The sequence below is a fragment of the Diadema antillarum genome, unplaced genomic scaffold (genome assembly GCF_040938485.1).
Source record: "Diadema antillarum isolate AM-2024a unplaced genomic scaffold, OU_Dant_1.0 scf00000081, whole genome shotgun sequence".
NCBI classification, from domain to species: domain Eukaryota; kingdom Metazoa; phylum Echinodermata; class Echinoidea; order Diadematoida; family Diadematidae; genus Diadema; species Diadema antillarum.
The window spans coordinates 419,519-443,084 of NW_027270970.1; the positions used below are offsets into that span (position 1 = coordinate 419,519).

Here is a 23,566-nt window from a genome sequence, read left to right on the forward strand (position 1 = left end):
GGAAGAAAAAGAAGAAGATAAAGGAGAAGGAACTAAAAAAATGAGAAGAAAAAAATGATTTCACAAGATGAATTCTGTCAAAAGAATTGCTTGTTCAAACAGTTTTCAGGCATTAAAGAATTTGGCTTCTTGAGCTACCAGTACCTTATATAACTGAACAAAGATCATTGAAAATACATATAAATCAAATGGCAAAAAGATGCAGAATTTACAAATGCATTTTCACAACGTCAACAAAATGCACCTTGCTTCTGGAACAAGATTCAGACACACTAAAGGTGACTTTACAATGCAGACAATGGAACAGTGGGTACAAAAATGGGGCTTGCATGAATGATCAAACAGTTGCTGTTGTAATTCATAAAGATATTAAAAGTATAAGGAAAAGAGCATCGTCCTTCATAATCACCACACCACAGTAACTCATTATCCAATCATCCTTGATGTGTTTATGGGCACGTAGCAATTTCTGTGACATCACAATAGGTGCATTCACATTCAAATTAATGTTGCATTAAATACCACAGAAACTTGTTGGCACCATTCTCACTGGTGAAATGTCATGGTAATATTAGTGGATACCACTGTCATTCACTTGATACAGTTCTCATTCACTAAATATCGTGGTACTTTTGATAAGCACTGTACTGTGCATATCTCTAATGAGATAAGACAGAAAGTGTGTTAGATCACACCAGAATGTACACCTCTGTGGTATTTAGTGACACGATTCACACTCAAATCTTGCATGCGTATTAATGAGAAGAATGAATCACCATATCCTATAAGTACCAGAATATTTTGCAATGTATTTCACTGTGGATTTTGTGGTGTAGGTCTATATTGTTGTGTATTTGCATTTGCATTATGAAATATTGCACAAAAACCTGCAGTATTTTGCCACCAATGTAAATGCACCTCATTCTATCCACTTCATTACACTCTCCCTCTATTCATTCTGGGATCTATTCAGGAGAAAACAAATGAATTCACTCTATGACGGACTCTAATGTATTTTCAACACTGCATTGTAATCAAGCAGGTTTTGCTTTCACGGCGGATGAATTTTACTGTCAGCAGAAAAGAAAGAGCCATACATAACAGCAGCACAGACTGAATAGGGATGCACACCTTTGTCAATCGTAACATTGTCTTGTCGTCTTGAGAATTTTGCAGCCAACAAATGTGCACTCTTTAATGTCCCAGAATGCATCTCATGTTACACTTAAAGTAACAGTCTGCCATGACAATACATTACTGTATAAGCTGTTTGAATATTTTCATGAGGGTTTTGCGAAATCACTGATGGATTGCAAATTTAACATGCAAAAATATTGCCACACAATAGAATATTAGTGCACTTACGATAGCCTACATGTAGGCGTCAAATGGCGGAAACAGTTTCTCATAAAATGTCTGTGACCTCCTCATTCGTAAAAAAACCCAGCTTTTACTGTATAAATATTGCATGATGGTATACATAGCTGACAATTTGCCTCATTTTGCTTCTATACTCATAAAGAACTGACACTCACAGATTATATATCTTTTCTAGGATTTAAAAAAAAATTGAGAAAGTTTCATAATGCAATGTAGCATATCTGTCTCAAAATGCTTGGTAACACACATACACAAACACACAAAATAAAAAACTTCCACAGAAAGTATGACATGCATTTTGTATTTTTCACTGGGTCAGTGTATATAAAGATCAAGACTGATGTTATAAATCAACATGGAATGTCAATCACTACTGACCGAGTATTGAAAATCAGCCAACCCTCTTATCCTTAATCCCTTTCTCCCCTTTAATACTTTGATTCATTACATGTCAATGGCTAAGAATACCAGGATGTAGCTTTCCAAAACAGACAGCGCGAGCTATATCAAGTAGAAAGCGCACTCCAACATAAATTGCTTTCATTCAGCCATATAGGAGGACGTCATCCTGTACAGGATCAATAATTCAACTCGATACCAAACTCATAATGGCCAGGCACCGGCTCATTTGTGAGTCAGACCTTTCTGTTTATCGTCTCCCGCAGTAGATCCAATTTTTATCACTGTGTCTCGGGGAAAAGCCCTACTACATGTATTGTGATGTACCAGTATGTCTCATACAATAGTGTCAGGATAGAAATCACTGACACATCACCTGGGACTTGCTGAATAAAAAGATACAATCAAGTCAGAATCAGCCAATCAGAATATGAGTATTGACAGGCTTGCGTTTGATTTTCGGACTTATGTTTGATCTCAACTTTTATGCAACAGAGTCCTGGTCACATTGTTCTTACAGCTTTATAACCAGAAAAGAAAGTAAAATTATGCATAGATCTCATGATAAAGAAATTCAGCATGCAAGGTGGATCACATCATGACTGTCTAGTCTTCAGTGAGAAAATATTCAAAGGAATTATGATAGCACTTAGCAACAGATATTTGGTTGTTTGTTTTTTTACTTGAAGGCTTTGCAGATGATGAAGCTTTGTTTTGTGAAATGAATTACAATGGGCTAGGATGGAAATAAAACAAAGAGTGTCAAAGTTGTTGAGGTATCATCTTGACTAGGTCAATAGTCTGTGTTGAATATATTGTCTGCTTGTTAAACATTTTGAGTGGATTTTGCTTCTTTCTGTTTGACAGCTGCAAACCACAACATATATTTGGCAACATCAAACAATATTTGAGACAGGAATTCAGATACTGTATCACACACATCATGGAAAAACTTTCAAAGACTGCCTAAAACTACACTCACACAAAGACAACATACAAACACACTAATATAACTCATTAAGGATCTGTCTACACCACAAGCATGTACACTGCATAAACTTCATTGGTATCTTAAAGATCTTGTCTTCAGAAGGATAAAGTTGTGACGTTTCTCAATTACACATATAATGTCTGGGATCAAAGAAGCTAAAAACCATTTATGGGAGCCACTAAAACTACTACCTTGAGCCCAAAGAAGAAATCATGCAGGGAAGTAGATAGGCAATTTTTTACAGACTGATGATTTTGAATGATTACACTGGCTTCCTTCAATGAGCCCAGAACCATGTTTTTACATGGAACAAAACATTGGTGGCCATGACCTTTGACACCAGGGGAATGCATGGAAGAAAAGCTGACTCTTGTTTGTGTGCACACACCTACGCACACTAAGAGCAATGCACTACCAATGTAAACTGAACAGGGTCCCATGAGGTGGTTTCCCCACCTCCCTAGTCCCACACACATGCACATCACTGCAAATTTTGTTGACACTGTTTTCAATATTACAAACAAGGATAGCGCACAATAAGGAAGCTAGTCTGTGAGGAGACTTCACACCACTGAAAGGGTTATTTGGAAAGAAGTCAGAGAAACGAACAGATTTGTAGGGGTATTTGAAGAAAAACAAGGAAAAGTAGAAATTACGCGGTGCGTAATATATGTCCCCGCCGGAAGTAGCATTTAGTAGCAAAATGTACAATATAGGTAAAAAGATGAAGGTCAAAGGTCAAAGAAGTCAAAGGTCAAAATTCTATGTAGAAGTTTTGAAGCCCTCACCTAGTGCCATCACATAAAGCAAACGGAATCGAAATCGGGTTAGAAATGGCGAAGGAGTAGCATTTTGTAGCCAATGTACAACATAGGTAAAAAAATCAAGGTCAAAGGTCAAAGAAGTCAAAGGTCAAAATTCTGTGTAGTACTTTTGAAGCCCTCACCTAGTGCCATCACATAAAGCAAACGGAATCGAAATCGGGTTAGAAATGGCGAAGGAGTAGCATTTGGTAGCAAAATGTACAATACAGGTCAAAAATCAAGGTCAAAGGTCAAAGAAGTCAAAGGTCAAAATTCTGTGTAGAAGTTTTGAAGCCCTCACCTAGTGCCATCACTTAAAGCAAACGGAATTGAAATCGGGTTAGAAATGGCGAAGGAGTAGCATTTTGTAGCAAAATGTACAATATAGGTCAAAAATCAAGGTCAAAGGTCAAAGAAGTCAAAGGTCAAAATTCTGTGTAGAAGTTTTGAAGCCCTCACCTAGTGCCATCACATAAAGCAAACGGAATCAAAATCGGGTTAGAAATGGCGAAGGAGTAGCATTTTGTAGGCAATGTACAATATAGGTCAAAAATCAAGGTCAAAGGTCAAAGAAGTCAAAGGTCAAAATTCTGTGTAGAAGTTTTGAAGCCCTCACCTAGTGCCATCATATAAAGCAAACGGAATCAAAATCGGGTTAGAAATGGCGAAGGAGTAGCATTTTGAAGCAAAATGTACAATATAGGTCAAAGGTCAAGGTCAAAGGTCACAACTGAAATTCTGTATAGAAGTTTCAAAGCTCCCATGTAGTGCTATCATATAAAGCAAACAGAATCAAAATCGGGTTAGAAATGGCGAAGGAGTAGCATTTTGAACATTTTGATCACACACGGACGCACACACGGACGGACACACGGACGGACACACGGACGGACACACGGACGGACGGACACACGGACACACACACGTACGGAGCCCGTTTCATAGTCCCCTGCTCGAACTCGTTCGGCGGGGACAAAAAAGCTTTACAGGAAGCTACAGTGTTTGAAACTGTACAGCTGTGTGATTCTAATTTAAAAAAAGAAAAGAAAATGTAGGTTCCTACAGGCTATGGGATTAGTTTCTACAATAATCCAATGAATATAACCCGCAGCCATCTTGGGTCATGATTAACATGTCATTTGATCGATATCTATAAATTTGATTATTGATATGATCAAAAGAATTAATGTTCTCTATTTCTGTCTATGGAGGATGCATCAGATTATCATCTATGCATTCATACATACTTCAAAAGCCTAACATGGACTGCACTATACAACACTGCTTCATTCATCATGTGAGAATTCTCCACATATAAAGGCTTGAATTTATGGTCCAGTAATACTGATCATTTGTGTGGGCTTTTTTTTTTTTTTTTTTTTGTGTTGGTTTTTTGTCTAAACAACCTCACATTTGATAGTATTTTTGTTTTTGTTTTTGTGAATGCCACACACGTGAACAATGACACGATGTGTATATCATAGTCTTTAATCCCATTAGGCATTATGGCAGCAGAACTGCGCGCACACCATTGTGAAGAATTAGAAGTGGGGATTCATGCTGTGGATAATGAACATGTGCCCTTGTGAATCACAGCAAGCTGCATTTTGCTGGTTTTTTTTGTTTTTTTTTGCCAAAATATATATAAATGTAGCAAATTGGTGCTCAGTGTGTGATCCATACTTCATTTTTTGGTGTACGCACAGACGTATCTATTATGTTTTATATTTTTCTGCAAAGTAGCCTTGGACAAACATTTCTCTCCAGAAAATGCACACATTGACAGTTTGTACAACAGGAAAAGTGGGGAAAAGGCATATCCTGCAATGGGCCAATATGACACCGTAATGTAAGTTTAACTGACATTAGAATGGTGCAATGCTCTTGAAATGTATACGATGGTCAAACATTCACTGACCTTTAAGGGATAAATTCTTTCCTTCAGAATATTTTTTGGGGTGGGGAGGGAACACTTCACCCTTTTTAGATGCATGAGAGAGAAAGAGGGAGGATTCCCTTTTTACTGACAACATGTAGGAGATATCATGTCAAAAAAGATCAAACTTGCTGTAAATAATTGCATTTACAGTTAAAAGAGCAATTTAGAGGGAAAAACAGCTGCTGTAATGATGGACTTTTTTCTGTTATTTGAACTTTCAAGAGAGCCATAATTACTTATGGTAAACATCTGCCGCTAGTTGTTGTTTTTACTGTCATTTATCTATTTATCAGTTTTCTATTCATTATATTTTGCAGAGCTCATTCCTATCTGGTGAAACGAGTGTCATTATGAAAGAGTTGAAATAAACTTGATATTGCAGCAAGATACGACAGCTGCCATGGATCTCGGCTCTTAATTTGATTTCAATCACATGAGGTGCCATGCCAATTTGTATCACGCAAATTGCACACTCCTCGTTCGGTGTCCAAAGCCCCCGAGTCAGTTTCTCGTAAACCTGGCCAGATGAAGCGTGTCATGTGACTTATTTTGAGAGGTATTGCGGAGTTAATGAGGCAGGAGCTGAGAAGAAAAACAGATGCACAGACATATGACATCAACATCACACATTTTGGACACGCCACCAGATTTTTAGAAGAACATGTGGAGAGGAACCATGAAATGGGCTCTGCTGAAATGAAGACATACTACAAGCCATACATCTATAAATCACCATATCTCAAAATTTATGACAATTTTCACACGATTTTACAAATAAACTTTAACAATCTGGGTGGGGAGGTCTAAACCTTCCATTTTGTGAAAAGAAATGAATATGGATGCCTCAGATTTTGATATTTTCTCAAATGGATAACATTGCAGTGAGCAGAATATGGAATAGGAGTTTTAAACTTCATAATTTTCTATCATCAGTCATCACATGATTGGTTTATATTTGCTTGCTACTTGATTATTGCTTCAGGAAATTTAGTCTGGTACACCATTTTTTTACATGAATGAGAGCTTTTAATTCCACAGAAGGGTGATGGGCTACTGACTATGTGACAGCAAATAACAAGTACACAGCAAATACAATGAAATGAATGAATGTGCGCTGAAATCATTTGAACCATACAAACATTCAAATAACACAGTCTACTATCTTGCATCTTTTGACTTGAAGATGATCTAGCCTGTGTCAGGAATACCGACAAAGACACACCTAACTCCCATGAACCATGAAATCTTTAAGAAGTGGATGTGTGGGTATTTCATTTTCTCTATCTCAAATTCAGATGAATATAATGATTCCTGAAATAATCGGGTAAACAGGCACTTCTGTGATGAGTGTAACATTAAAAAGAAAAACAGGAGTAGTGGATAGAGATGAAACTAATGGTGGGGGACTAAAAATCTATTCCTGTGACTCACAAAGTGTGTGACATGGATGAATTTATTTTTAAAACAGGTACAGGACACGATGTAATCAGACATGCAAACAGATAATTCACACAGGGGTTGATGGTAAGGGAGACACACTAAGGTTTAAGAGAGATTTTTTACAGTACCTGGACAGCTCTTAGACATTGTTAATCCTTAGGAAAAGAAAGAACATAATATTTGGGTTAATCAGTAGAGTCTGAGAGCAAGAAAGTAACAAAAATCATCAATGAAATCTGGAAAGAATCCACGTATAGACGTTCAGTCACACTCCAGAGGCAGAATACTGTAATATTACCAAATCACGTCCATCAACAAAACAATTTAGAAGTGATTCATTTGGTCAACTTAGTTTTTGCTGTATATCTGGGAAGGCAGGTTTCTCGAATACGTGACAGTTGGAAGTTACTGCTGAAGTGTCATTAAATTCAAAAGAAATTAGATCTGATTAAAAAAACAAACAAAGCAATCATAATCACAACAGCACACAATTTAATGTTAATGTATCATAAAGCACAACAATGACAATATCACTCTCGAGTTACATCACAACAATCAAACAAAAGTCATTTCAAATTGTACAACATGAAGACTTGTAAACTGTAAATACATAAATTGTACATACATTGATTACAAAATAGATTACATAAATAGATTACAGAAAAGAGGTAGGCTACGTCACAGATTGAATAATTTAAGATATATTCGCACATTAAATTTCTTGTTATGAACATTCAGTTCATAAACAAGTTGGCAAGATATTTTTGGCAAGAAGAAATCCTTGGGTCTTCTTCATGAACTAAAACATTTAGTTGACATAATGTTTTAACCCAGCATTTATTATGGCACATTGTACCTCAAGAATAATGCCAAGGCCAAAACATTTTGCTTGCTCAGATGAAACAAAGCAAGATCACATGAAAATCATAGAACCTGGCTTAAAAACAAACATCATCACATATCAGATGCACCGAGACAAAAAAAAAAAACAAAAAACTGAACTTTTCAAATAAACAGAATTCAATGAAGTTTACATGTATGATAACTGCACAAATAAGGATATGAGGGCACAAATAAGGATACTAGGGAACAAAAATATTCTCCTTTAATCAGTAGCTGATTGTTTGTTTGATATATTTATGGCAGAGTTTTTGTTTACATCCATTTTTTTATTTATATACATGATGCAGAAGAGCATTTAACCACATGAAAGCAAGGTTGTATCCTAATCCACTGGGTCCTTAAAAGCCACTGTTTACTACAGGGAACAGTGATTAAAAAAACTGAGTTATCACATTTGATGCATATAATGAATTATGTATAGTTCAGTTGTATTACAAAACATCCCACCAAATAAAAAAATTTGTAATAAAGCCATGAAAATATGGGGATATAACTAATTTTCTCAATAAATCATAACTGTAGATGGTTTATTCTAGAAACAATTTTAATACAACTACTGTTAACATTTTGTATATTTACACTACTCAGCATTGATTATACAAATGAAAATTTTTATGTTGGTTGTTCCAATCCCTGACTCACATTTTAGAACTATTTTGAAGCACTAAAGCTGTTTTTTTTTCTTCAAATGATGAATAGTGGCTTTAAGCAAGTAACACAAAAGAGGGCTATATGTGGATAAGGGTCAAAGGAGTTATGAAAATCGTTGTTTGGTGAGCCACCTGGTGGTGAGTATTGTTGTTCCTTTTTCTCATGAGAACCACATGGGAACTCAAATCACACCTAACAAATCTGGCACATTTGGGACTGTGTGAAAAACTTGGGTTTTTTTTTTTTTCCTGCCAAAATATGTCCCCTAGTTTTTACTGTTACTTGTTTGATGTTTTGCTAGTGTAAATACTCACATATTTTTAAAAAAATGGCTGTTGGTCATTTGACTCTCCCTTCCTTGGAAGAAAAATATTACCCTATCAATGTTTAAAAGACTCTTTGTTTGGTTGTAGAAAATAATAATAATGGTAAAAAAAAATGAAAAATAAATAACTGCATAGCAGCTACATTATTGATATTATTATGTGGTACACAATACACAAAAGACACAAATTTCAAAATGTAAAACCTTCCTTCGATCACCTGGTTTCTTTAATTAGTTTAGAATGCAAAACAGAACACTTTATAGCCTCTTAAAATGAGAAGTTATGCACTCATTATAAAAACATTGTTTTCCCGTTCTGACTGTTGACCAGTTATGTATGTTTATCATGCTGCATGAGTACTTTTTGGGGATGGTTCTGTTATATGTCAATTTAAAAATATAAAAAAAATAAAACAAAATTTTGAAGATTAAAAATTTAAAAAAAATATTAAAAAAACGTATGAGTGAGGGAACAGTTTCTTTCAATATTATTATGTCCTAAAAAATGAAAAAAAAACTGTTTGGGGATTTTGGATATCTCAGTAAGGAGCAGTGGCATGTCATGGGGGGGGGGGTGCACTACGAACAAAGACTTTTTTTTCTCTACTGGATCTTAAAAGTGTGTATAGGAAGACACACTGGTATTTTTATACTCAAGTTTTTGCCTGTGCAAATGGACCCCATTACCTGTGTAGTGGTTTTTCAAGTATAGTCCTAAAATGCCAATCCGTTGTTAATTGCAATTCTTAAATTCAAATATTCATAGATTCTTCAGCCATGGGAAATCCTGTCAAACACTTCTAACAACAACGACAGCAAACCTACATGCTGTGATACATTGCATACTTGCGGAAGCTTTGCATAATTTTACAAGAATAATCATTGCCCTCCTAGCATGTTGACAGATTTTCGCTCCAGATTATATGGAGGTGCAGAAGAGAATAAATATCAGTCGTTGACAGAACTAAAATATTCATAGAATGGATGACTCTTGATGCATAACAAACTTTGGGTTTTTATTTTGGAATCAATGAACATGAATATACGTGCAATACAATTGCTTGCTAAATTCATTTTAAATGCAATTTGTCCTATCTGGCAACCTATAAAAAGCTTCACAAACAATGGTTATAATGCTGTCAGCACTGTTGTACAATGAAGGTAGTGTTTTGACAAAAGCCTTGAGAATAGACAAAACAAATGTGAAAATCTGTAATTCTAGAGCTACTAGTCCTCCAGAAGGTGACATACAGTATCAATCATATTTCCTATGTACAACAGGCATACTACATCTGGTTTATTACACAGTGTGTACTCTGTATGCCAACCTCCTCAGACATGACTGACAGTGCCATATGGCACATACATCGAAGAGAGGTTTCAGACCGATAAAGAACTTCTATTGTTTTTTAATCCCGTGTCTGCATTTCTAAATTGTGCTTTTTATACCAGGTTGCATAAGTTATGTTCCCAGACAAGCCCTAACCTCGAGGTTAAGCTCTTGCCCCTTAACTACGACCGACGTGTTGACGAATCTTAACCTCTAGGTTACGAAACTTCGAGGTTAAATTCCTGCCGCTTTGAGTGCGTTGATTTTTGTGTCCACACGGTGCTTAACTACGAGTGGGGACCCCCCCAGCGGCTCGTGGTTAGAGCGCTAACCATAAGATTTCTTGTTAGCTAACTACGAGTGCGTCTTCACGGTCCCTAACTACAAGCTCTAACCTAGAGGTTTCCTAACCTCGAGGTTAAGGCTTGTCGTCTGAACGTAACTAATGTGTAAAAACTCTGATCTGCCAGTTCTTGCTCAGCCACAAGCAGCTGTAGCATTCCACATAACAGCTCTTACCATTACACACATAATTTTTGGTGTCTTTCTTGCAAAAGTATGTCTGTATTTTGAACATGCCATGGCAGATGTTGAAAACTACAAACTTGGTAAGTTCCACTGCTTTCATGGGATGTTAGAGGTCATACTGTTCACTCTGTGTATGTGCAATCCAAATAAAGTAAATCTCAATTGAAAAATACTGCTGGACCATGACTGACCAAATATGATGTGACATACATATTTTGAGATGGGTGATGCCAGTTTGTTTTTACATATAGTCGGGTACCTAAGGGGGGGTCACCGTGCATCCCCCCCAGGACTCCTCGAAACTTACATTTTCAGGATCCTCATGACATACCAAAACATAATCAAGATGTTAACAGGAACGAAAAGTGGCTGTTCTAGGTGAAATTTAATGTATTCTATTGTTTTTCATAATTTCTTATGTATTTCTTTGTTTTTCAACTTTTTCGACTTTTGTTTTTTCTTTGTTTTTCTATTGGAAATTGTCACTGACCACTTTTCTACCATAATTAGCACAAAACTAATCAATGAAAGTGATTACTTGTAAAAATAATCAGGTTTTCATGACTTTCATGACAGAGCACTGTTTTCCATAGGAAACGTACACAAAAGCACAAAATTGTGCCCGTTTTGGGACGACATTCCGTTACAAAAATGGGCGTGACTTCGCAAAAGTATGTGGGGAAGTTGCAAATATGGTCTCGAAAGTTGCGTGAGACTTGAACAAGACAAAGTCAAGTAAGTTTTGAGGAGTCCTGGGGGGGGTGCACGTGACCCCCCCCCCCTTAGGTACCCTACTATGTAGGCCCTACATGTAAGCACATATATATTACATACATACATAAGGACGCCCCCCCCCCCCCCCCCTCGAAGTTTCGCACTATAAATCTGTCGCGAGGCTTCTTGACTTTGTTTGGTCAAGTCTCGCACAACTTTTGAGACCAAATTTGCAACATCCGCGTATACTTTTGCGAAGTCACGCCCATTATTGTAACGGAATGTCCCCCCAAAACGGGCACAATTTTGTGCTTTTGTGTACATTTCCTATGGAAAACAGTGCTCTGTCATGAAAGTCATGAAAACCTGATTATTTTTACAATTAATCACTTTCATTGATTAGTTTTGTGCTATATATGGTAGAAAAGTGGTCAGTGACAATTTCCAATAGAAAAACAAAGAAAAAACAAAAGTTGAAAAAGTTGAAAAACACAGAAATACATAAGAAATTATGAAAAACAATAGAATACATTAAATTTCACCTAGAACAGCCACTTTTCGTTCCTGTTAACATCTTGATTATGTTTTGGTATGTCATGAGGATCCTGAAAATGTAAGTTTCGAGGAGTCCTGGGGGGGATGCACGGTGACCCCCCCTTAGGTACCCAAGTAATACTTTAAAACAAAATTTGTTGCCATAATGCAGTATTTCTACACACATTTCCACACAAGTTCATTTGAAAATGTAAAACCCTTCATGGCTATTATTTGATATTTGCTGTCAGTAATCAAACAACAGTAGGCCTACATGGCAATCTTCGTACCAAATTTTATTTGTCTTAAGGTAAAGCATTGCTTAATGTCAGAAATCAACTAAAATTTCATCACTAGCCAAGAATTTAATCTCTCTTTTTTTTTTGTGGGGGGGGGGGTCCATATTGAATGAACAGCTACTTGATGGTCAGACATTCTGACAAATGTTAATTTCAGTTTCAGTTCCAGTTTCAGTTTTGATTTCCTTCGACAATGGCCCAAGCCTCTTTTTAAAACTTGATAACTCTGGCAGCACCTTACAACCTGACTGTGTACAGTTCTTCAAGCATACACTGTACTACAGTCCAACTGCCCTTTGCTATTACGACATACCAAAGTATCCATGCACCTTAAGTATCAGTTTACCCATAGCACCAATTAGACAGTATCAGTGTTTAATGACAAATATGAAGAGCTGCATGTGAAATGCATGTACGGTAAATCCTCACATCATGTGTATTGACTTGTACACATCATGCTCAGCTTTATCTTTAACTGTAACTTAACTTTATCTTTATCTGTAACCTGTAGCTCACTGTATTTTGTAAAAGTTTATTGGGGATGGGGATGTTGATTATAAAGGAAATATTCACAATTAATGCAGTCAGAATATATCGCATTTTGATTGATTTGAAAACTTATTCTTTCCTTATATACTCTTCCAGCTTTTCTTCTTGAGTTACGTTCACATTTAATTCATATTACTTCAATGCTTCCATATTGTTACATGAGAGTGCTTTCTATAAAATATGATCATATTTTAATTTTTATTCACACAAAAGATACAATGTATCTCCATCTAAGACAACAACAACAAAATTATTCACATTGCATTTCAACCATGCTGTCTATACAAAAATTCTACAAACAATGATGTACAGTTTACATGCCCTTAACAGCAAATTCACTCTGTAAAGACTAAAAATGAATATTGCATTTAAACCATACCATATGACAGTCAGCAGGAGGAGTCAATAAATCTCTCACAAGTGACTGATCAGCTGCTCATTATTAACCAAAAATCACTCAAGATTTCAAGATCAGTTTCATTGCTCTCATCACAGTATTAAATATACAGTATGTGCACATGTTAACCTCATATACCAACTTTAGAATTTCTTATTTCTATTTATTACTTCCTTTTCCTTTAATGCGCATAGAGACATTAATCTATTCTGTGATATGCGCCATAAAATATGGTTTATTATTATTATTATTATTATTAGAATACCTAACACATGGCTCAACAATAACCTTTTTTTTTCTGTGGTTGCCCATTTGGGCCACTAAAATCACTGATATCACTGAAATCACGATTCAGAAAAAGAAGATGTATTGGAAAAAGAAATGTAATGGTACTAAATAAAGCAAACATAGTAATCTATTTCCGAATCTTAGTTGTCTGATCAGGCAACCAAAAATTTTGTTTGTTTGTTTGTTTGTGTGTGTGTGTGTGTGTGTGTGTGTGTTTGTTTGTTTGTTTGTTTGATGGCCCTACATCAATATCAGGCCACTGCTAATGTCAGGCCTTGACTGACATATAACACAAATCTTTAATGAGCAGAGGACTAGAAATCCATGATTTCAGGTTTCCTTTTCACATCCACAGTGGAGTTTTATTGGGCATTTCCAAATGGTATATGGACTCAAGGACAATACAGGGAAATGTTTTAAAAAATAGATTGATAAATAAGCTGATATGATGGCAGTCAAACAAACATAAGCTAAATAAAAATTTGAGCACACTCAACTAGAAGTTTATAACATATGTGTCACTTCAATTTATAGTTCAAACAGATGAAAAAAAAAATCATAAGAGAAACTGGGTCTGACCTTTTAGAATTCACCAAACAACATGTGATATTTGTCTTGCCCATTGCTTGATAAGAGAAAATGATTTGCTGCTTCAAAGTACAAACAATAAGTGTGTTGATACAGGAAATCCTCTGAGAATTTGCTCAGGACTCTAGAGAGTGGCATATGGTGTCAAGATACTTCAACAAACCTGGGCAAGTTTACAGCTTGCATACCAGTTATGAGAATATTTGAAGGAACCAGTTCAAGATTTTGATTATGATCATAATCTCCATTCATCATTCGCTGATAACAAAGTCAAAACATATAGAACTTATTCCTACAGCAAGTTTCTTCCGTGTAGGTATAGCACTGCATTGATACTTGATAGCATTTTAGGTCGCATGGAAAGGAGGTCATTATTAAATCCTGGATTGTACATTTGTAATAATCAAATAATTCAAGATGTAATGCAAGCATAGAACTCTGCATTTTCTCACATCTCTACATGTGATATTTGAATCTTCTTTTGATAGTCACCTTAATATTTGATACTGTTTATGTCATGTACTTCATAAGCATAATATTTTGCAAATAGATACTTGTGAGGCACTTTCAAAAGTAGTTTCAACTCTCAATAGACAACCATCTTGGCAGAATGAGGTATTAACATCCTCAAAAGCTCTTTGATTATGTCACAGGGCTGGTATTCTGTTAATCTAGGATCATAAGGAGAAACATTCGGATGTCTATGGTTAATTATATCAGTTGACTTTTATATCTAGCCAATGTCCAATACCTGGCTAGGACAATTTGCAGTGAACCATAATTGGTTTTTCAGTTGGATTATAGCATTGGGACCTAGGATCTAGGACTAAGATTAAGAATATTTAACCTATATCTCTCTCATAATTCAGCTTCAAGAATGCTATGTTCCATTCTCATTTTGACAAAATAAACAAATATCTATCCTCTATTCATCTGTTATAATTTCTGATTCTAGATAAGATCATATCTTAGTGTGATCTACAGATCAGGTATAGAAGCACCACCATTCAACGTGCTGGTTGTACTCTGCTAGTAATTACCAAAAATATATATATATATATTTATATATATATATGTCCAACAGACCGAATTTACTAATATCTAACTATTCAAATTTCACACATATCTTTATAGTAGCATTATGCTTCAGTCAACCATACTATGGTGAAAGTTTGTATCATCCTTGTTAAATTCTATCACATTAATACAGGGTGGTCCAAACCTTGATATTTCATCATCTTTGATGGAAAAACAGAGGCATACAAATTTTGTTATAGTACATAATTTTGCTTGATATATGATACATGAAATCCCTTGTGACCTAGGTCCAGGATCCTAGAGCAGGTCACTTGCAACAAGTTTTAGATACTCTTATGGTGCTATGTCAGCCTCACGTTTTTAACATCTGACCCATGTGAATGGGGGTAATTGAAAAATAAAGATCTTTAGGCAAGAAAAGTAAGGCTTTTACTGAGATTTCAAACATATCCAACTATTTTTTTTTTAACTTTTCTAATATTCACTATGTCATCAACTTTCAGTAAAAGCATTTAAAATGAAAGGAATATTTAGGTTGTCATGCACATTTTTAGGCACCCCTTATCAATGATCATCCTGTGATATCATGGTGTTTTGCTGTAGGCTCTAATGATAGAAAATGTAACAAACGACAATACAACTTCTGGCTTGATTTGCTTTCATCACATATCTTTAGACTGATCCTTTAAATGCACATTTCAGCATGAATGGTAAAAATCAACAATAAATGTTTACTTTCAATCTACAGTGTAAGCATGCTCTGAGCATATCTAACAATCTATCAATCCTAATACTGTAGTTGCAAGTTACAAAAACAAGATTTATTCCCACCGAATCCCTGAGAGTGGCGGTGTGTCTAAAGCCATGTAGTCAAATTGAGTTGGTCATTCAAATACATTCCAATTCCACCAAAAATTTTACAGCAGTACGGAAAACATTATGTTGCAAGAAAACCATTCCCCCAATCCATGAATTAAAATTGAGACCAAACACAGCGCAGAGCATTGCTCAGTTCAATAAACTGCCATTGCAGACTGTGGTAATGCTATAAAAAGCCCATCTGACTACAAAATAAAACCTTTTCTGCAAGAGGAAGGGCATATCTTATCGTACCATTGACCCTCTTTCTTTTCCATTTTTTTTTTCATCTATTGACTTTTCGAAACGTGCAAACATAGTGGGCAATGCAAAGAATGCGTAGAATTATGAATTGACTTCCTACAGAATCCATTTCTCTTGGCTCATACAATACAAAAGGGGGAAGGCGGGACTTGAGTTCACTGAGGCCTACTTCTATTGATTGACCGTGCATACTACACTGTGTCGAGTAGTTCTAATAGCAGTGACATCATCCACCGGCAAATTTATGAATTTTTTTTACTGGCCATGAGGCATCCTCTATAAAGGTCATTAAGAATTGCAGTATGAAGGCCTCTAGACACTTAGAAACTACCTTGTTACAGACTGCCTAATAAGACAATTGCATTTGTGTGCATGTACAACTAGAGTCAAACTGAATCACAATTTGGATAAAACTGAAAACTCACTTTTAAATTAAATTACTAAAAGCATTTCCATTACTAGTAGACTAGCAAAGGAAGAATTCAATAGCCAAATAATCTTGAAATCATCATGCAAAGAACTGGTTGTGATGGGAAATCAACCCAATCTAAATTTCATTTGCAATGATGAAATTCAAAGACAATATAAATAAAATAGAAGATTGATAAATGTATAAGAGTCACAATGTACACACACAAAAGAGGAAAGACAAATAGTGCGGAGATAGAGACAGAGAAATACACATATTACATTATAATCTTTCCCATCATTGTAAGAGAGGTATACAACATAGAGACACAAACTAGAGTGACGCAGAGAAAAAAAGACATTGAAAGAGCCATACAAATGCAGACTGAATGTTTCTGCACACAAGATACTCAAATACCTGATTACAGTTTGTTGTTTTTTTTAAATTAAAGATACTGTTTACCATTGGGAGCAGTGATTTAAAAAAACTTTGAGTTATCACATTTGATGCATATGTGTAGGTCCGCTGCATCACAAAACATCCTACCATATAAAAATTTGCAAGTAGTGATATCATTATTGTTCTTTAGAAACCATAACTGGCAACAGTTTAGTCCTGAAACAATTTTATTATAACTATTGTTCACATTTTGTATATTTAACAATACTTAACATTGATTATATTCTTATCAACATTGCTACATTGGTTGTTTCTTTGCCTACACTGTAACTCACATTTTAGAAATATTTTGAAGCACTAAAGCTGAGTTTTTGTTTCATCTGCAAATGGTAAATTCTGCCTTCAAAGGGACAGACACACAGACAGGAAAAAACAAAGAAACTGAAAGAAAGAAGAAACTGGAAAACATTTAGAATATAAGGATATTGCAACCAAGCAGCGAGAACATATCTCAGAGATACTACATTTTGTTGGCCAAAAAGAGAGAGAAGTGACTGGCATGTCTGTTTGTATATATATGGTTGTGGTGAGTATTCTACCATGGAAGCAAGCAATTCCGAACCTTCACATTAGCAATAGGACCTATTCTTGAGCTTGCTGTCATGCGTGGTAAGGCACACAAAATAATGCCACTGAGAGAGAGGGGAAAAAAAATGACGAGTCCTCACAAGGTTTAGCAAAAGGAGGGTGACCCTCCCTTCATCTGAAGGTGGAATTGCACGGTTGAAAAGTTCCGGACATAGCAGAGGATATAACGTGTACAGTTTGTACAAACTATGCACATCTACCACTGGCATTCCCTACTGAGATTCTGGCTGTGTTACTAGTGCGTTCATCGGGAACCAGTCGTATACTGGTCTTACTCTTGGCTTGTTTTGCTATTTGTACAATGAATGTAAAGACTTCCACACTAGCAATTCTGGGTCATGTAGTTGACTCCATTCTTTTAGTTGGGTTCACAGAGAGCTACTGTACACGATACTGTAAAACACGATCGGCATGAAATTTCGCGAATTGGAGCCAACGGCCTTTTTCGCAGCATAAAATTTTCGCAGGTTACCTCTAACAGTCAAGGCATATAGTGTAGACAAGAACTTCCACATGTATTTTAATTTCAAGACTCTTGTCTCTCGCAAAAGTCACAAAATTAAAATGCATGCAAACATTCTTTGTTTTACAGTAATTAATACCAATACAAAAGAGACATATTTTTAGCTATTCAAAACAATACATACAAAGTAATATACAACACAAATGCAAAAAACACACAAACACATTTGACAAAAACAGGAAAACACATTGACTTATAAACAGGAAAACAGATTACAACTACAAGAAACTGTTGCCGGGTGGAATTCAAAGTTCACTTTCGTATAAATATGAAAAGTCAGTAGCTGTAGGCTTGAAGACGGACTGATTTTACCCAAGCCCAAGAATACTCAAGACTAGTCTACAATGGGTTAAAAATATAATCATCGGAACATGTTAACAACAAACATATCTAAGCGATTTTTTTTTTTTACTACACCTTAAACTTCTGCATTAATAAATGACTCCTATTCAATTTCAATGAATGCTTACATGATTACAAAGCGAAAAGGAATTCCACATTATTGGATGTTTCGGTAGAAAAAAAAAATAGTACTCTTCATCTACTGATACATATTGTAAAATGAGGAATGTTAGCATACATTTTAATTTTGCAAATTTCGCGAGAGCCAATATTCACAAAATTAAAAATGCAAGCAAAAGTTCTTGTTTACACTAGATGCATTAAATGTTAGAGGCAACTCGCAAAAATTTCATGCCGCGAAAAAGGCCGTCGGCTCCAAGTCACAAAATTGGAAATCAATTATTCTACATCAGTACATGTAATATTTTTCATTCCTCCCATAAGTTAGTAATAAAATATATAAAGTAGTTGAATATCAAATGCACCACATCTTTGCAACTACTGAACTTCCGCTTAAATGGGAATAACCTCATGTAACCAGGGGACAAATTCTAAACTGTCATCTACATTGAAGATGGCAACACCTGTTCAATTTTGTTCGCAATATAATGCACAATTATCAAAAGCTATAATTTCAGTTATCTCATCCAGTGGTTATATCATATGTTACGTGCTTACCCCATGAAGTTTTGCACGTTACATTCATGACCATAGGCAACTCATAAATGATGCAGTTATGACCACTTACAAACAATTTTAATGTGAGATTATACAATGTCATTAGTGATAAACAGATCTCAGATCAAACATTTATGACCAGGGTTATAAAACATATGGAGAAGTAGTTAATTTCCTACGTGCAGCTACAAATTTTTTTTGATGAGTTCCACTTCCTTCTAGTATGCATAAACACGACATCAGTCCTTTCTGGTGTATAATACCTCATTGTTGGTAGTAAATTAAGAAATTATGATAATAATGACAAATGCAGCATTTGTGCTGTGAAATTGATCTAGTGAGCTGTTCTGAGGGGCAGAAGGGCATAATTAGAGCAATGTATTATGTAAAAACAAGAAGGGAGAGGTAGAATATATAATGTATCAAACAAATATTTAACCAAAGAAGATGTGAACATAAGTTTAAATTTCAACTTTAAATTCTGTTAAAACGTTACTATGGATTCTGCTGATCGGATCCTCAGTAAAAGAGAGATGAGGCTGCAGGAATAAAGTCTTTTTCTCCCAGTTGAGAAAGTTCTTTGCATTGTTAACTTTTCAGTCCTAGATGAGCTGAGATTTTGGTCAGGGACATATTCTGAAACAAATTTTTGCAAGTATTTTTAAGCCAAAGAATGCGTAGCTCTTCATGCGTGATGTAGAATTTTGAATTGTGTTCTTTTAGAAACTGGTATCCAGCAAAGACTTTAAAGAAGAGGGCTGATAATGTGAAACAAATACATTCCACAGAGGACCAGAAAAGCCGAATTTTGAACATGCTGCATTTCAGCAAGTTGGTAAGACAGGGTGATGCTCAGTATTCCCAAGGTTTGCTGATCCAAAGATTTAATAAGGTTTGTTATTCTGAAACATACATATTCCCTATACCTAGATAACTGTTAATATGAAAATGAAATAGGGTTTGTTAATGAGAAAATTTGCAGCAAACATCCATTATTCCAAAAATGGAATAAGGTTCTTTATTCCGAAAGGTGTGTTCATCTGAAAATGAAATAAAGTTCATTATTCTAAAGGTTTGCTAATCCAAAAATGAAAAGAAAGCGTGTGCAAACCTTCAGAATAATGAACCATACTTCATTTTTCAGATCTACGTTGTACAAACCTTCTAAAAACAAACCTTACTCTAAAAGGGGAAATTTGGGGGCATTTCCCACAACCAAAAACTAGCACTACGTAAAAGCACAAGAACATATTCGCTTGTACCAGTATATGTACCAGTACGTAATGTCTTGAATCTGCAGAATTAAGAACAGGCAAAATTCAGCTTACTTGGCAGAGGGCAAAAATATCCACTTTTACAGCAATTCATTTTCAGATTCAACAGATCTTCAAAATAGCAAACTGTAAATGGTGAGACAAAATTGAGAAGATACTGGTTGTACTTACCAGGAAGAGGTTTAACTCTCTGATGCAGCTCGGCCAGTGCTTGCAAGTGAATGTCATGCTCTCTCTAGAGTGGGAAAAACAATCATAGAAGAGACACCTAGTGATAAAATTGTTGCAAACTGTCATTGACGTGCACTAGAACTTTTAAGCACTTTGCTGCCAATTGCTGGCAGTTGAGAGTTACAAAGAAGAAACTGAACTGTCTCCAGGATCATGAGGGTTAAAGATCTGGGTGATTAACTGCAAAAAAAAAAAAAAAACTTGATGTGAGAGTGAAGCTTCTCTCCTAACTACCAAGTGGAGGAAGCGATCTATCATACTGCAGACATTATAGCTTGTCAGTCTTAAAGGGTGTGTACAGTTCTGGTCGAGGTGAAGATTTACCTTTTAACGTTTTGTGAGATATTCAGAAACTACTCTATGGGATGTCAAAGAGCATGCAGTTCTAAGGGGTATCAAAAGTTTATTCGATGAAAATCGGTTTTGAAATGGCTGAGATATCCAAAAACAAGGTGAAACAAAGAGATACTAATAAAGTTGGGGCATGTCGCCTTTTATTATTAGCACTTTTTTGGGTATCTCAGCCATTTGAAAACCAATTTTCATCAAATAAACGTTGAATCCTTATTAAAATTACATGCTCTTTCATATTTCATAAGAAGCTTTTCATTATCACACTAAGGAATGTTCAAAACATTAATCCCTACCTTAACCAGTACTGTACAGTCCCTTTAAAGTAAAATCCTGCCCTACAGTCAAGTTGAAAGCAATCAATTTTTTTAGTGCACAGTAAAAATGTAAAATTTACATTACATTTAATTTGTTCATTATTTTATTTTATTTTAAATTTAGTGAAGACTTGAGTATACATGAGAAAACTTGCAGAGTGTTAAAACCATGACCTAATCTACTCTATGTTTGCAACAATATCAGTTTCAATGTAAAAACTTAAGACACCGTAGCTTAATCAATCATTTTCTTTTTGTGTTTTTTTTTTCATATGTTTAGTTAAAGTGCTATGGATATCAAACTGTTCATGATGACTACAGAATGAATGATAATGATATGCAATAATTTTTGTCATGATTAATACCTGTCTAATGTTATTTCACATCAATCTTTCTTTGCATAGTCATTACACATGCTCTCACTTCTGTGTGATGGATGTTCTTAATCACGCTTTTTGGCAATGTATGAGTATCGGTACCATGGTACCACTACATGTTTCAAGAATAACAAAGCTTCTAATGTTCATCTGAATTAACCCATTTTTACCTACTGAGGAAGAGCTGATTTTGTTATAACACATGTTTCCTAGAGACACCTGCCTGAATACACTCGACTAGTCTTCAATGAGTTAAGAGTCATCTTAACATGTAGTGGCACTATACTTTAAGGAGTACCATGGTACCGATACTCATTCATTGCAAAAAAGCGTGATTAAGAACATCCATCACACAGAAGTGAGAGTATGTGTAATGACTATGCAAGGAAAGATGGGAGTGAAATAACATCAGACAGGTATTAATCATAACAAAAATCATTCCATATCATTCATTCTGTAGTCATCATAAACAGTTTAATATCCATAGCACTTTAACTAAACATATGAAGAAAAAAAAATCACAGAAAGAGAAAATTATTGCAAGTTTTTACTAGCCCTTGAAGATTTTATGAGTTTTTAAAACAATGACATTTTATTTTCTAAATCCTCTACATTTTTCTTGTACATCCAGATGTATTCTTTTTTTGCTATCACTTCAAGCAATGGCTTATGACAGTCTCATCTTATGCATTAATCACAATTTGTATAAATTTACCTCATCAAACAAGGTTTTGTACTAAATATCCCCACATCCACTGACTGAACACTTTGTTAATCACCCATTTTACTTTGTCGTCTATATCACATTTCTGTTCTTAACATTTATTTTGATACTTCTTAAGACACTTCTTTGTGCTGTATTTCTATTCATTGCGTCTTACATCTCTTCGCGTAAAGAACAAAAATCAAATAACTCGTCCAGTCAAGAAAAAGTAACTTTAGTAACATCTACACTATTGACAACCATATTCACTGGAGTTAGTATTAGACTGGGCTGTACATGCAGGTTGATGCAGATGAGTTGATATAAACACATACTCATATACATCTTTTGTCATTACAATGAATAAGTATCATTCATTCGTGCACAACATTCTGTACAGCAAACTGTGGATAAATTCCTTGCATCATCATCTTTTCATTCACTTGTGACTACTCTGGGTGACTGGAACACATGGCTGTACTGAGCTGTTTGATGGGAAGTAGGCATGCGGTGTGCTTACATTTACATTTGAAAAATCTTTTCACCCTAAATTTTCAACACACTTTCAACACAGGAAAAGGGTTATAGTTCCCTTACAAAGCTACATTTCTTATTTAATGGAAGACAAAGCTACATACAATTGTACATTAAAGTTCACCAACATTGGCGACCAGCAACATATCATTGAGCATTTTGCAAATTCTGTAGAACTATTAAAAGAAGATTGACTTCATTTATAGGATGATTATAAATTGGGATGGCACATTAGAACTTCACATATATGGATAGATGGATGTATCTACATCCTAACTTTGGGGATCCTACCTTAAAGATGGTGTTGGGGGGAAGTTATTGCAGACTAATTCATAATTACATTACAGCAAGCAAGCACACACAGAACTCACATTCAAAGTCCATCCCCCCCCCCCCCCAGCCGACAAAGGAATAAATATGGATGGGTGTGGTTAATTGTAGTTTACGGACACAAAGCAGATGGTTTCAATACTGCACAGTGACACCAGACACCATTATATTTTATAGTATCCCTGAAACTCATTAAAACCAGTCACTTGTAAAAGAGTTATGTTAAATTCAT

The 23,566-nt window shown here is 35.4% G+C and overlaps 1 protein-coding gene across 4 annotated transcripts in view; it reads right to left on the reverse strand.

Annotated features, from left to right (window-relative positions):
* Positions 1-23,566, reverse strand: part of LOC139717740 (uncharacterized) — a 75,752-nt gene that overhangs the window by 32,133 nt on the left and 20,053 nt on the right. For 3 of the 4 annotated variants that reach the window (XM_071629243.1, XM_071629245.1, XM_071629241.1), the window contains 2 exons: positions 20,663-20,726; positions 7,081-7,107 (listed from right to left, as the gene is read on the reverse strand). In XM_071629243.1, coding sequence (XP_071485344.1) covers positions 7,081-7,107; positions 20,663-20,726 — 91 coding nt within the window. The remainder of the gene's footprint in view (positions 1-7,080; positions 7,108-20,662; positions 20,727-23,566) is intronic. The other variant, XM_071629244.1, reaches the window with a different exon arrangement.